The 13,006-nt window shown below is 51.9% G+C and overlaps 6 protein-coding genes across 6 annotated transcripts; 3 read left to right on the top strand and 3 right to left on the bottom strand.

The window, feature by feature from the left end:
- The first annotated feature begins 156 nt into the window (after nucleotides 1–156).
- Nucleotides 157–1,907, top strand: BO88DRAFT_401529 (glutamate dehydrogenase). Its single transcript, XM_025705868.1, has 3 exons — nucleotides 157–360; nucleotides 439–1,001; nucleotides 1,054–1,907. Exons 1-3 carry the CDS (start codon nucleotides 315–317, stop codon nucleotides 1,825–1,827), a joined length of 1,383 nt encoding a protein of 460 aa, XP_025567741.1. The 5' UTR covers nucleotides 157–314; the 3' UTR covers nucleotides 1,828–1,907.
- Nucleotides 1,908–2,894: 987 nt separating this feature from the next.
- On the bottom strand, nucleotides 2,895–6,136 carry BO88DRAFT_401528 (putative MFS monosaccharide transporter). The gene is made up of 4 exons (XM_025705867.1): nucleotides 5,802–6,136; nucleotides 5,593–5,724; nucleotides 5,071–5,539; nucleotides 2,895–5,021 (listed from the first exon to the last, which is right to left on the bottom strand). Exons 1-4 carry the CDS (start codon nucleotides 5,943–5,945, stop codon nucleotides 3,100–3,102), a joined length of 2,667 nt encoding a protein of 888 aa, XP_025567740.1. The 5' UTR covers nucleotides 5,946–6,136; the 3' UTR covers nucleotides 2,895–3,099.
- An 849-nt stretch (nucleotides 6,137–6,985) lies between these two features.
- Nucleotides 6,986–9,167, top strand: BO88DRAFT_330632 (Metallo-dependent phosphatase; the record flags this gene model as incomplete). Its single annotated transcript, XM_025702645.1, has 5 exons — nucleotides 6,986–7,096; nucleotides 7,154–7,240; nucleotides 7,305–8,481; nucleotides 8,569–8,718; nucleotides 8,782–9,167. 5 exons carry the CDS (start codon nucleotides 6,986–6,988, stop codon nucleotides 9,165–9,167), a joined length of 1,911 nt encoding a protein of 636 aa, XP_025567739.1.
- An 88-nt stretch (nucleotides 9,168–9,255) lies between these two features.
- On the bottom strand, nucleotides 9,256–10,431 carry BO88DRAFT_108981 (RlpA-like double-psi beta-barrel domain-containing protein). The gene is made up of 2 exons (XM_025701251.1): nucleotides 9,752–10,431; nucleotides 9,256–9,643 (listed from the first exon to the last, which is right to left on the bottom strand). Exons 1-2 carry the CDS (start codon nucleotides 10,194–10,196, stop codon nucleotides 9,345–9,347), a joined length of 744 nt encoding a protein of 247 aa, XP_025567738.1. The 5' UTR covers nucleotides 10,197–10,431; the 3' UTR covers nucleotides 9,256–9,344.
- On the top strand, nucleotides 9,879–10,853 carry BO88DRAFT_108950 (uncharacterized protein). The gene is made up of 2 exons (XM_025701250.1): nucleotides 9,879–9,950; nucleotides 10,212–10,853. The coding sequence occupies exon 2, from the start codon at nucleotides 10,305–10,307 to the stop codon at nucleotides 10,662–10,664; it is 360 nt and encodes a 119-aa protein (XP_025567737.1). The 5' UTR covers nucleotides 9,879–9,950; nucleotides 10,212–10,304; the 3' UTR covers nucleotides 10,665–10,853.
- A 786-nt stretch (nucleotides 10,854–11,639) lies between these two features.
- Nucleotides 11,640–12,031, bottom strand: BO88DRAFT_401525 (uncharacterized protein). The gene has a single exon (XM_025705866.1). The coding sequence runs from the start codon at nucleotides 12,019–12,021 to the stop codon at nucleotides 11,851–11,853; it is 171 nt and encodes a 56-aa protein (XP_025567736.1). The 5' UTR covers nucleotides 12,022–12,031; the 3' UTR covers nucleotides 11,640–11,850.
- Nucleotides 12,032–13,006: the final 975 nt, after the last annotated feature.

Below are 13,006 nucleotides of genomic sequence, written 5' to 3'. Positions count from 1 at the left end.
TGCCCGCCTGCAGCGGAGACTCCCTATACTACTTACTATGCAGTGGATGGCCTGAGGGAGGGGGGACTTTATGTCCGACTCCGGCTGTTCTCCCTCTCATACTATCCACTCCCTCTACTCTGACTCTCTCCCCGCCCTCGCCCCTCCCCTCCTCGAAAACATAAATCGGCCTTTCCCCCTCGCCATCTTCTTCTTTTCTCCCTCTCCCTTCTTTCTTTCTTCTTCAGACAACTTCTCTTTCTTTCATCTTTCTCTATATATTCCTGTTTTAGATACCCCAGTTAAAAGTTCTCTCAATCAATCCTCCCATCAAAATGTCTAACCTTCCTCACGAGCCCGAGTTCGAGCAGGCCTACAAGGGTATGTTTTCAATTGTCCCTCCTTTCCGTAACTACAGAGATGGAGCAAAAAAAAAAATCTAATAACAATTTTCTACAGAGCTTGCCTCGACCCTTGAGAACTCCACCCTCTTCCAGAAGAACCCCGAATACCGCAAGGCTCTCGCCGTCGTCTCCGTCCCCGAGCGTGTCATCCAGTTCCGTGTCGTCTGGGAGGATGATGCCGGCAACGTCCAGGTCAACCGCGGTTTCCGTGTCCAGTTCAACAGCGCCCTCGGTCCCTACAAGGGTGGTCTCCGTTTCCACCCCTCCGTCAACTTGTCCATCCTCAAGTTCCTTGGTTTCGAGCAGATCTTCAAGAATGCTCTCACTGGCCTGAACATGGGTGGTGGTAAGGGTGGTTCCGACTTCGACCCCAAGGGCAAGTCCGACAACGAGATCCGTCGCTTCTGTGTTTCCTTCATGACCGAGCTCTGCAAGCACATCGGTGCCGACACTGACGTTCCCGCTGGTGACATTGGTGTCACCGGTCGTGAGGTCGGTTTCCTCTTCGGCCAGTACCGCAAGATCCGCAACCAGTGGGAGGGTGTTCTCACCGGTAAGGGTGGCAGCTGGGGTGGTTCCCTCATCCGCCCTGAGGCCACCGGTTACGGTGTTGTCTACGTATGTCTATCCTTCCATAATAAGTCTTCGAATACAGTACTAACGATAACAGTATGTTGAGCACATGATTGCTCACGCCACCAACGGCCAGGAGTCCTTCAAGGGCAAGCGCGTTGCCATCTCCGGTTCCGGTAACGTTGCCCAGTACGCCGCCCTCAAGGTCATCGAGCTTGGCGGTTCCGTCGTCTCCCTGAGCGACAGCCAGGGTTCCCTCATCATCAACGGCGAGGGTAGCTTCACCCCCGAGGAGATCGAGCTCATTGCTCAGACCAAGGTTGAGCGCAAGCAGCTCGCCAGCATCGTCGGTGCTGCTCCCTTCAGCGACGCCAACAAGTTCAAGTACATTGCCGGTGCCCGCCCCTGGGTTCACGTCGGCAAGGTCGACGTCGCTCTCCCCTCCGCCACCCAGAACGAGGTTTCCGGCGAGGAGGCCCAGGTCCTCATCAACGCTGGCTGCAAGTTCATCGCCGAGGGTTCCAACATGGGTTGCACCCAGGAGGCCATCGACACCTTCGAGGCCCACCGTACCGCCAACTCCGGCGCTGCTGCCATCTGGTACGCCCCCGGTAAGGCCGCCAACGCCGGTGGTGTCGCTGTCTCCGGTCTGGAGATGGCTCAGAACTCTGCCCGCCTCAGCTGGACTTCTGAGGAGGTTGATGCCCGTCTCAAGGACATCATGCGCGACTGCTTCAAGAACGGTCTCGAGACTGCTCAGGAGTACGCCACCCCCGCCGAGGGTGTCCTGCCTTCCCTGGTGACCGGATCCAACATTGCCGGTTTCACCAAGGTGGCTGCCGCCATGAAGGACCAGGGTGACTGGTGGTAAATGCGAAAGCCGACCCCACGGCTTATGTCATGACGATTATGCAGTTTGATGTTCCCTTTCAGCGCGATGGATAGAGGCGCCGGTGTTTTGGTAGTTTTAGATGGATGCATAATGATATCCTTTTCAATCCTCAATCCTAATTCCTTGTAGATGGCGGTTTACTTGTAATTCAAACTATTCTCGAACTTACTACTTTCAGTAATGTTAGTCCCGCTATATGCACAAGCCCATGGCACCGCAGCCCACTAGTACTTAGTCTATCATTCGTCCTATCACATCGTGACCAAGCATCCAGATACGAGCATACATACGTTGCTCTGCATGATTGAATTAAAGTAAATCTCACGAGTCATGTTAATTACCTTAATCCATATTCATTATTCACACTGGGAAACCATGAATCAGCCAAATTCCCAGCCCTCATTCTAATGACAATTGTTTCCTACTAAATCCCGATCGACTAGTGATTAGCCGAGAAGACATTCAATGAAAGCAATGCACTTCATGAACTCTTTCTTTCATATGACGGCAAGTTTTGCCGTCTATTTATTCTCTCCTGATCCCCTCACGAGAAAAGAACACCTCCCAAGACCGTTCGTTACTCTCCCCAAGACTGCTTATGATTGATTGGGTTATGGAAGAGTTGGGGGTGTGCATGCATCTACCTAATAAGCAGGAAACTAAGTACTAACCTCACTGTCAAGTCAAGTCTGAGTCGGAATAACCCCTCCTGCGGCTTATGATGAACGTTGTTGCCTTTCCTTTTTCGAACTGTGTGACACTCACTCACTACTTGAGTGTACGTACATAAGACGAATTAGTTAGTTCATGGTAGTAGAGAGATACACGGCCAATTTGGAGTGATGATTATGCTTGCATGATTTTGCTACTTGTAGTATTAAATACTATGCAGATGAGAAAGAGGTGGGTTAATTACTTAGTAAGTACTAATTGAGTAAATTGTATCTCAAGTGTGTTTACTATAAGGTAGGTAGGTAGTAGTGTTGTTACTACTTTACTCTGACCTACATTATCTCTCTGATTACTATTCATCAACAATGGTATAATGCCAGTATTAATAAATGCACTAACTACTTCATCATAGCTAGTTCGCATATATGCAAGTATATATGTACAGGACTCCAGCAATGCAACAGCCAACTCCACGCTAAAACACAATCCAAAAGTATAGGGTATCATGGCAAATCTCCTCCCGTAGAGATAGTCAAAACAACAATGGTATAGTAGAAAGAAAGATGAAAAGAAAAAGGGCTAATTAGCCCGCTCTGCACGCTCTCCCCCCTGCTCTGGCCATGGCGCCAATTCATGCATCAATCCCCCCGACGTCTGTTTCGTGTGGTCGGCTAGCTGCACCGTCGGCAACGGCTCCGACACTACGCTGCGCCGGCGCGAGAGGACCCCACCCACCGATGGGTTCTCCTTTTCGCGCGCCATCACGTTGGCTTTAATGCGACTGCGCCGGCGGGGGTGCCGCAGGTGCTCGTTTGGTACTGGGTCCACTTGCTTCTTGGCTGCCGGTACTATGTTGAGGTAGATGGGGAAGATGGCGCCCGCGCTGAACAGCGCCACCAGCACGCAGTAGGAATAGCGGATCCCGCCTGCCAGCTCGGCAGCGTACTGCGCGAACGGGAAGAAGGCACCGCCGCTGATGGCCACTGTGAGCAGTACCGTCGCAGTCTTGGTGTGTCGGCCGGTGCCGCGGAGGGAGATGGCGAAGATGATGCTGAATGCGCCGCTCTCGAACAGGTACACCATAATAGCCATGGCCTCGGCGGCCCGCCCAGTCATTTTCATGCACAGGATGGAAAAGAGAATCATGCCGATATAAGAGAGCATAAGTATCCAGCGGGGTTTAAGGAACCATTGCAAAAAGGCGGCGAGAAAGCGGCCGATCGCGAACACCGTGTGCGCGACCGTGAGCTGTTCAAAGGGACTTAGATAGGACAGCGGGTGCACGGCGCGGACGTAGCTGTCGAAGCTCATCGATATCACTTCTTGGCCGGCACAGTAGAAAAACTGAGACCACACGCCGAGCCCCAGCGTCAGCCAGACCACGGGGACGCCAGCGACAGTGGCCCGGTTGTCGGCGCGGCGGCGGTTAGCCAATTCCTCAAGATCCTCATCCGATGCCTCTGGAATAGGCAGGTAATAGAAAGCGAGAGCGAGGAGCACATCGAACAGTGCGATGCCCAAGTACGTCCACTGCACATCAACTAGTGTGCTCACGTCGGTTACAGCTTTGAAAAGAACCTTCTTGGCCAGGAGCTGCGACACGACGCTGCCAACCGCCTGCACACCCTGCGAGATGTTCAGCCGAATCTCCGAATTTTCGAGCGGTCCGCATAGCGCAATGAACGGATTGGCAGCCGTCTCCAGCACCGCCAGTCCACTGCCCACTATGAAATTGGATACGATGAAACCAGGATATGATGTTAGCACGGCTGACGGCCAGAAGACCAGAGTGCCGCAGGCGTAGATGCACAGCCCGGTGATGAAGGTGCACTTGAACCCCCAGCGCTTCAACACAACGCCTCCCACAAACGTCGGCGCCACCAGATATCCCCCAAAGTATACCGCATGGAGACCAAACGATTGCCAGATGTCCAGACGCAGAATATCCTGGATCTGCTCATTCAGGATAGCCAGCAAGCCGTAGGCGAATCCCCAGAGGAAGAACAATATGGTGGTCAGCGCGATCGGCGCGATGGACTCCTTGTTGCTCAGCTTCAACATGTTGGCCGGCTTCTTCATATTGACAAAATCGAAGAAGGTGATGCTGGGAGGATACGACGTGGTGGTGGTGACGGTGTTCGTTCGGTTCTCAACATCCGCAGGCGCCTCGGGCGCGGTGGTCAACATATCGGCCAGATCCATCCGGGCCGAAGCAGCCTGACTGCTGTGGCTCTCCGAATGCGACGGCTTATTGTCCTGGCTGGCGGACTGCTGTGAGCGCGACGCGCGCCGGGCAGTAGGAGGCCCGGTGATGGTCGGGAGCTCGGGGGGAGGATCGGGGGCGGGCAGGGGAAGGTCTGTGGCCTGGGAGCTCCCGTCAGTGTCACGGATCAGCTTCGGGATGAGTCGCGCGACGAGCGGCTTGAGACTGGGCACACAGGCACAGATGACGGAAACGTTGACTTCGATGACGGACCACATGAATGAAAACGCCCCGTACCCTGGGGCGATCAGCAGGAAATAGGGAGAAAGAAAGGACAGGGGACGTACAGCTGAGGTCATCACCCGGAGTATCCTGCAGATGGACTTGTTTCAACGCGATCTGACGTGAGGTGGCCGCATCTTGAATGTAGGCAATGCGGATGACGTCGACGACGGCGACAAAGAATCCAAAACTGAAGGTGATGACGAGGATGATCTTTTGTTTGCGCGGCAGTCGCATTTGCGTAAGAATGGGATTGGGCAGGAAGAGAATGGCCAGATCGGTCACAATGTTGACCGGCGACGAGGACAAGTATAGAGTCAGGATGTCGATACACTTGGCACCCTCGGGCAAGGGATAGGAAACGGCGGCGCTGACGGGACGGCATTGGAAGACATTGACGAGGGTCAGGGCGAGACCGGCGGCATTGACAACGATAAGGGTAACGTAGTTGGCCAAGCGAAAGACCTTCTCGCCTTGGGTGAGGGTTAGGTAGAAGACCAGAATGGATGATTTGACGGCCATGAGGGCCGGGTTCTGGGGCAGTCAGAGGGGAGCGATGGCGGAGGAAGGAGTCCCGGGCGACTCACGTAGAGGACGGTGAAGGCATAGTCGGCGCGATTGAGGCCAGCGCGTTGGTCCTCGCGAATATCGGAATCGTGCAGACCCAGACCTTTGTGGGTGGCATAGAAGAGGGAGAAGGAGAAGCCGAAGTCGAGGACCTGCGGGAAGATCGGAAAATGAGGAGCTGACTCGAGGGACGAGAGAGAGGACGGGGGAAAGAAATGAATAGACGTACCCAGGCCAGCAGCATCAAATAGTCATGGAGGGCGACCTTCTGGACAATAAAAATACGGGAGATAAAGCGCAGGGCCACGAAGACAGTTGCGATGACGAAGAAGACGATGGAGACGGTGAGAACCTCGGGCCGTTGGTCTTGCATGACGAAGTTGGGGCGACAAGGGCGAAGAGGGAAGACGAGGGGGGACAGGGAGGTCGGGCCATGATCGGATCAAAGCATGATCTTGAAGATGATATATAGGGAAATAAAAGAGGGAGAGGTTATAGTGGGGAGAGAGAGATTGTGTGAGTGAAATGGTGGAAAAGAAATGAGGTGAAGAAAGGGAAAAGTGGATGCAGAAATTGAGGGGAAGCGGAGACAGAAGAAAGAAGAGAGTCAAGTCAAGCCTGGAAGGTTAAAACTAAAAAATACTAATACTAATACTAATACTAACAAAGTCCCAGTGGTTTTTTTCCTTTGTGTGCGTGGGTCCCCCGGATTAGATAATACCATTATATTAATTAGTTGGTGATGATATTATGGTTTGATGTTGTTCAAAGGATCCAGGAATACGGTTTATTGGGACGATCCAAATAGCAAAGCCGACGATCGGCGGCTCCTCGCGTGTTGCGCCAAGATTGAAGCTGTTCGCAGCCATTCTTGGATGGTCTTGGAGATGTGCTGGACATTCCAGTCCTTCAGCCAGCCGGCCTTGAATGCAGGCTAAATTGCATAGTGGTCGTCCATCTTGCATGGAGTATGCAGAAATGCCCGTTAATAATTAGATAGTGAGCAAAAGAATATGAAAGGGGTATCAACAGTATACCACCAATCAATTGGGTATACTGCAGGGGACGGGAGATGCATGGGATAATAACTATCCGTTTAACTTACTTCTTCTTTCCCACTATTTCTTCAACTATTCATTATCCCCGACCTTCCCAACCCTAACTGCCCAATATTGCTACTGATATGGCTGCATCGCATCTGCATCTGCCAAGTACCTTAAATAACTTTGAGTATCATCCACCAACTCAATTCTGAGTACTTTCTGCTCTGCTGACTCCCGCCCAGCATCACATGAAGCCCTTCAAAATGTCCCAATTCGACGCCCGGCCATCGCCATGCCATAAAAACCCGACCACCACCAGCAGCAGCAGCAGCAGCAGCAGTCAGTCAGTCCCTCAATGCAGTATCTTCTCATGAAACCCGCCTTTCTGTTGGCCGTCCTAGCGACAGCCACCACAGCGCCAACCTGGACCCAGATCATCTGGCACGACATTCAAGCTGCGACCAGCTGCACTGCCTGCGAGGTGACTGACGGACTGTTCATCCAGATTGCTATGGATCAGGCTGATCTGCGCCCATAGACGCTGCTCAAATCACTCCAACGAGTATCTCAACTCGGTCCATCGACCCTCCAGACCATCCTCACCGAAGTATGCATTTTAAGCAAGGTAAAATAATGAATACTATACTACCGTCTCCACCTCGGACATTTCACTAATCTTATCCTCCCAGATCCTCGACGCCGACTTCTGCACCGGACTCGTAGCCTCCCAAGTCCCCAGCGCATACTATGTGCTTCGTCAACTGTCCATTCCGTCAGACACCGCGCAAACCTTTTGTGCCAGCGTGTTGGATTTGTGTCCGTATCCGCCGATTCCTCCTATCAACCTGACCTTCCCTCCTCCACCATATTCTCCTATCACCACGACCACTACCACTCAAGATAATAAAAAAGATAACAATATAACCCTCCGAATCGCCCACATCACCGACACCCACGTCGACCTCCAATACACCCCCGGCACAAGCACCCACTGCCGCAAGCCCATCTGCTGCCGCCAATACCACGCCTACGATGCCCCAGGCCGGTCCAAAACCCCATGCTCAACCTGGGGGAGTCCGCACTGCGATCCGCCATTAAAACTACTAGACAACATGCTCTCCATACTACAATCACAAAAACCAAACCTAACCCTCTACACAGGCGACATCGTCCCCCACGACATCTGGAACACAAGCCAGCAATCCGTACTAGCTAACTTCAACGCGACCAACTCCGCCCTCCACACCCTACTAAACAACAACAACAACACCAACACCAACAACAACCCAATCTATTCCGCCATCGGAAACCACGACACCCACCCCGTAAACATCTTCCCAGGGAGTCTCAACATCCCAAAAGAACTAGTAGATGTAGAATGGACCTACACCGCACTAACCACCCACTGGAGAACACTCCAAAACAACCCTACTTTAATCACTACCAGATTCGGCGCATACGCAACAACATATACCCTCCCACCCACACACGAAGAAGACCCAACCCCAAACCCGAAAATAAAAATAATCTCCTACAACAGCAACCTCTACTACCGTCTCAACCTCCTCCTCTACACCTCCCCCATGCCAATTGACCCCATGGCCCAGTTCACATGGCTTATCAGCGAACTCCACACCGCGGAACAAGAGGGGGTTAAAGTCCTCCTGATAACGCATATCCCTATCTCGAGTAAAGAGACGTTACCTGCGTATGCTGATACCTTACGGAGGATACTCTATAGGTATAGGGATACGGTCGTGGGTGTGTTCTGTGGACATGGACATGTTGATACGTTTGGGGTGTTTTATCGTTCTCATTTGGCTAGGGGTATTTACTCTAGGAAAGGTAGTGGTAGTGATAGTGATAGTCATGAGAATCAGGGGTACCGGCAAGGGAAGATCCCTGTGGAGAACAACAACGAGGTGACAGTGGAGAAAGGGGAAGAAGTGATAGGCGTGGAGATGATGGCGCCGGCGATGACGCCTACGTCGGGGTATTCTGCTTCTAGGGTATATGACGTACAATTTAGTGATGACGGGTGGAAGGTATTGGATTTTGAGGAGTATATTGCGAGATACCCTCAGCATAGTCTTCAAGAGGATAGTGATGAGGATAGTAAGAACACCACCACCACCACCACCACCACCACCACCACTAATAGGGGAGAAGGGGAGCCGGTATGGGTTAGGTATTACTCTGCTATGGAAGCTTACGGGAAGTATGTCTATCCTGATGGGGCTGGTACCGGTACTAATGGCATTGGTGCTGGTGGCGGTGCTCACATTGGACCGCACTTCTGGGCGAAGCTGACGGATGTTATGGAGACGGATTGGAATGTGTTTAATGAGTATTGGGCGAGACGGACTAGGGGGTACGATGTCTTAGTTTGTGGGAGGGGGTGTCGGGAGAAGGAGATTTGTCGGCTGAGAGGACAGGATTGTCAGTCTAAAAGGGGGGATGACGGTACTAAGAATAAGGGTATGGGAATGGAAAGAAGCGCTCTGGCAAGTTGGCTAAGACAGGTTCAACAGTCTTGTTCTTCTGTTTCTTAATCATTCTAATCGTGATACATACACGTCAGTCATACTGCAGATAGATTCGTCCCCAGGACAATCTAAAGAATGTGTGTGTGTGCTAAGGTATAAACAAGAAATCAAAATCATCATATCTAAATCAGTCAATCAACGAGTGACAAGAAGGGTAAAATAATTCCGTTCCATCCCGGCCATCTACTCAATGTACCACTCCGCGCCCGTCAGGCGTCCCTCGGACTCGGTACCGAACTTCTTGAACAGCTTCTCCGACAGGTCGATCGACACATCATCACAACCCATGCACTTGTCCCAGACGGTGCCGTAGTCGGTCACACCGTTGTAGGTGATCTTCACGGTCTTGCCGCAGTCGCTGTCTTGCATGATGCCATGGGGAAGCGCAACCACCATATCGGTGTTGCCGTTGCTGGTGATGCCGCAGGATCCCAGTCCAGCCACGTAGTAGGTCAGATCACCCGTGCAAGGAGACCCGGAGGAGCAGCTACCGGAGTATCCACTGCTGCTGCCGCTGCTACCACTGCTGCCGCTGGAGCTGGAGGCCGAGGTAGTGGCCGCAGCGGGAACGGTGGTGGTGGTGGAGGGGGTCCAGGCGGGCTCTTGGCTGGTAGTGGAAGGAGTCCAGGCAGGCTCCCATTCACTGGTGGAGCTGGAGGTGGTGGGGGCTGGAGTCCAGGCGGGTTCCCACTCACTGGTGGAAGTCGAAGTGGTGGAGGATGCGGGCTCGGGGGTCCAAGCAGCGCCCCAAGCGGTGGAGGTGGAGGTAGTGAAGGAAGAGGGCTGGTAGTTGACGGATTGCTCAGGCTGGCTGTTGCCGGGCAGCTGGTATTGAGATTCGGGGGTAGGGCTAGCGGCAGCGGATTCGGTAGGGGCAGCGCCGTAGATGGTGGTGGTCACGTCGACAGTGGTCCAGACGACGGAGGTGACGGTCTGGTAAACAACTTCGGTTGAGCGCTTCTCAACAGGAGCAGCAGAGCCGAAGGCGGCAAAGAGAGTGCCAGCCAGGGCGAGAGACTTGGAAAGAGGGGCCATTGTAATGGATGTGAGTTGTTTGGTATAGAATTGTGGTAGTGGTTATTTGGTGAAGTGATTTGCTTTTGGTTGACAATGTAGGGTCACTGTTTTCTTTTGGAAGGATTGATGCTCTGGTCGACAGAGGAGTCTAAGGAATGCGTACTGCACAGCAGTATAGAGCAAAAAACCCAAGGAATGAGGGTGGAAAGAAGGAATGACCGAGCGTCAAGGAGAGGACGGACTGTGAGGTGGAAGAGGAGAGGGAAAGAAGCAGGCGAGAAACGAAGGAGGGAGAGAGAGAGTATTTGTATTGGAATTGGAGCCAGTGGTATGTATGTATGGATGGATGTATGGTGTGTATGGTACCATTTGGTATGGGGGGGTGAATCACCGTCGGGATCCACCGCACCAACAAGTAACAACACCAAAGAATCCATCTTCCTTACCCTCACTCTCTGTCTCTCAATCTCGCTCTCTCATGAATGAAGCCTAGACTCCACTTAGTCCAATTACTTTTTTGACCCCCCAGACCCACACTCTTTTCTTTCCTCCCCCCCACCGCCAACAGCTCGTGAACCCTCGATCTCCGCCAATGCCCGTTAAGCCCTTCACTGCCCGACCCTCACCGGTCTTCCCAGGGCAACCTCGTCCTCCATGGTTGGCAGTGGTCGGGCGCGGCCCGGAACCAGCACAGCATCCTCCTCGGTCTGATTGGGGAGCTCTCCCTCGTACCTGACGCAGCCATCTCATCTTACAGCTGTTACCTTGAAAGAAGCAAATAAAGAACACGCAAAAGAAAGTCAAAAAATACTCTACTTCCAGGCACACACCAATTTGGCAGGGTCTGATCGGAATCCTCGGGGTTAGGCCCAGTAGTTTGGCTGATTGGCGGTTCGCATTGACGCCAGTGTCTCACCAAGCCGTGCCTGGATGGCACAGACACCTCTCACTGGCTGAACTGGGGCCGGAGTGGGCAGTTGTTCTTCGGATTGACTTTTGAGTAGTCTGCTGGTGCGTTAGTTCAGCCACGCTCTACCGTTCCTTGCCTGCACTGACTTTTTGGTTGGGGAAATTGGGAGAAACCGCCTTTCAGCTGGAAGCGTGCGGTCATGTTGCCTGCAGGGCTCTCTTTTCCGCTTCCTTCAGGGGGATCAGCGTGGCAATCCTTGGGTCGTTCCGCCCAAAAGGAGGAAAATAGGCGGTGCCTGACCACTAAGCCACTCGACACGAGAATACTAAATGATGTTTTCCGAATACACAAAAAAAGTCGAACGAGACTAGGCTGGACTGGACTGAAACTACAACAATCAGGTGCCGTCATCTGTTCAGGTCCAGGTTCAGGTTTCACCGGGCCGAATGTTGATGTGGCGAACTCGGCGGGTCTTGGAGCCCATCAAAGGGAACACGGCCTATTGAAGACCAAGTTGACGTGTCGCACATCCAGGCACCGACCAGTCACATCCCGTCAGCAGCATCTCCCCTTCGCTTTGTACACAGTCCATATTTCGTGTAGTGGGAGGAAAAGAGGGGAACCATTCTTAGTGGTAGGGATGTTGCCCTGATCTGACTTTTTTGCCCTACCGGTGGGCTACTGCAGGACAATCCAGCCGCGTCCATTCGCAAAACGACTGTCTTATTCGGTTGTTTTGGTCTTTCTTTTCGCGCCGCTAATCTAATAGTGTGGTCTAGGCAGTCCAATCCTCGGGACGAACGCCACTGGTAGATGTGAAACACTCAATGGTGCTTTCGCACAATTAACAGTCAGATCCATCTGATGGATCTGAAATCTGAATATCAGGCGAGACGCCAAGCCAGCCAACCGGACTCTATCGCAGGGCTCCATCGTCCGTTTCATCCGTCACTCGCGTGGCTTGATCGTCCACCGAGTACTACGATGTATCTACTATCTAGACTGACTTATGATGTGTAGTGCTGATACTTTAGATTCTACCCCTCTATTCAGGCGCGTACAGAATATATTTACTGTACATTACATCATTAACAAAGATCAACATTGATTGAATGCAGCATTGATAAAATGAAGCGGAGGATATTTCCGCATTCCACCGATCATTTTTATCAAATTCTCCATTCCAATCACCATTCCGATCGTCCTACCCGAAGTATCTCACAGAGTATCTTACTCAGAAGTATGTCCGACCTCCATACTGTGTAAGTAAACATGCACATCCATACCACCACCACCACCAACAATTACATCGCAACAAAACCACCCCCAAATTAATCAATAAACACAACATACAACAAATCCTTACCATTGTCATCTAGACTAGATAGCATACAGAAATCTACTACGGAGTTCACGGAATGACAAACACCCCCAAACCACCTGAAACCAACACAACCTAGACACTACTACCAGATATAGCATAACCACCACCGAATACCACCTACTACTAATCCTTCAGTCTCATTCAATACACGGTCCAACCTGTCATCATTAGAGTTCCAACACCTACTACTACATAGGGAAAGTATCTCAGCTCAGCTCAACTTGCAGCCCCCAGATCCACCGCGATGGTCAAACACACTAGCCCCCAATGTTACTCAGCCTTGTTCGGCCTCGGTTAGGTGCAGGTACTCGTGGGGATAAATATGCTGCTAGTAAGCTAAACTAATGTTATGGTAGCTATGAAGGATGATGGAAAGGATGAGGATGAGAATAGTGTTGTTGGTAGGCGCAGGTACCCGTTCGTTAAGTTGTTGGATTTTCGGAGTTGGATGGATCATATAACCCATTCCTAGTAATAGCTACTAGTGAGGTAGGAGATATAGTAGTAGTTGAGGTAGTAATTGGGATACATTCC

The sequence above is a fragment of the Aspergillus vadensis genome (assembly GCF_003184925.1).
Source record: "Aspergillus vadensis CBS 113365 unplaced genomic scaffold BO88scaffold_2, whole genome shotgun sequence".
Classification (NCBI taxonomy): Eukaryota; Fungi; Ascomycota; class Eurotiomycetes; order Eurotiales; family Aspergillaceae; genus Aspergillus; species Aspergillus vadensis.
The sequence above is the reverse complement of the archived record's forward strand: the minus strand, read 5'-3'. Positions and strand labels throughout refer to the sequence as shown.

Coding starts and splice junctions, on each gene's coding strand:
- BO88DRAFT_401529 (XM_025705868.1), top strand. CDS start 315: ATGTCTAACCTTCCTCACGAGCCCGAGTTCGAGCAGGCCTACAAGG. Junction 361..438: donor GTTCGAGCAGGCCTACAAGG/GTATGTTTTCAA, acceptor AATTTTCTACAG/AGCTTGCCTCGACCCTTGAG. Junction 1,002..1,053: donor CCGGTTACGGTGTTGTCTAC/GTATGTCTATCC, acceptor TAACGATAACAG/TATGTTGAGCACATGATTGC.
- BO88DRAFT_401528 (XM_025705867.1), bottom strand. CDS start 5,945: ATGCAAGACCAACGGCCCGAGGTTCTCACCGTCTCCATCGTCTTCTTC. Junction 5,725..5,801: donor ATTTGATGCTGCTGGCCTGG/GTACGTCTATTC, acceptor ATCTTCCCGCAG/GTCCTCGACTTCGGCTTCTC. Junction 5,540..5,592: donor ATGCCTTCACCGTCCTCTAC/GTGAGTCGCCCG, acceptor TGACTGCCCCAG/AACCCGGCCCTCATGGCCGT.
- BO88DRAFT_108981 (XM_025701251.1), bottom strand. CDS start 10,196: ATGGCCCCTCTTTCCAAGTCTCTCGCCCTGGCTGGCACTCTCTTTGCC. Junction 9,644..9,751: donor CAGCCAAGAGCCCGCCTGGA/CCCCCTCCACCA, acceptor CCGGTAGCTGCT/CCTCCGGGTCTCCTTGCACG.
- BO88DRAFT_108950 (XM_025701250.1), top strand. CDS start 10,305: ATGCTCTGGTCGACAGAGGAGTCTAAGGAATGCGTACTGCACAGCAGT.
- BO88DRAFT_401525 (XM_025705866.1), bottom strand. CDS start 12,021: ATGGAGCCCTGCGATAGAGTCCGGTTGGCTGGCTTGGCGTCTCGCCTG.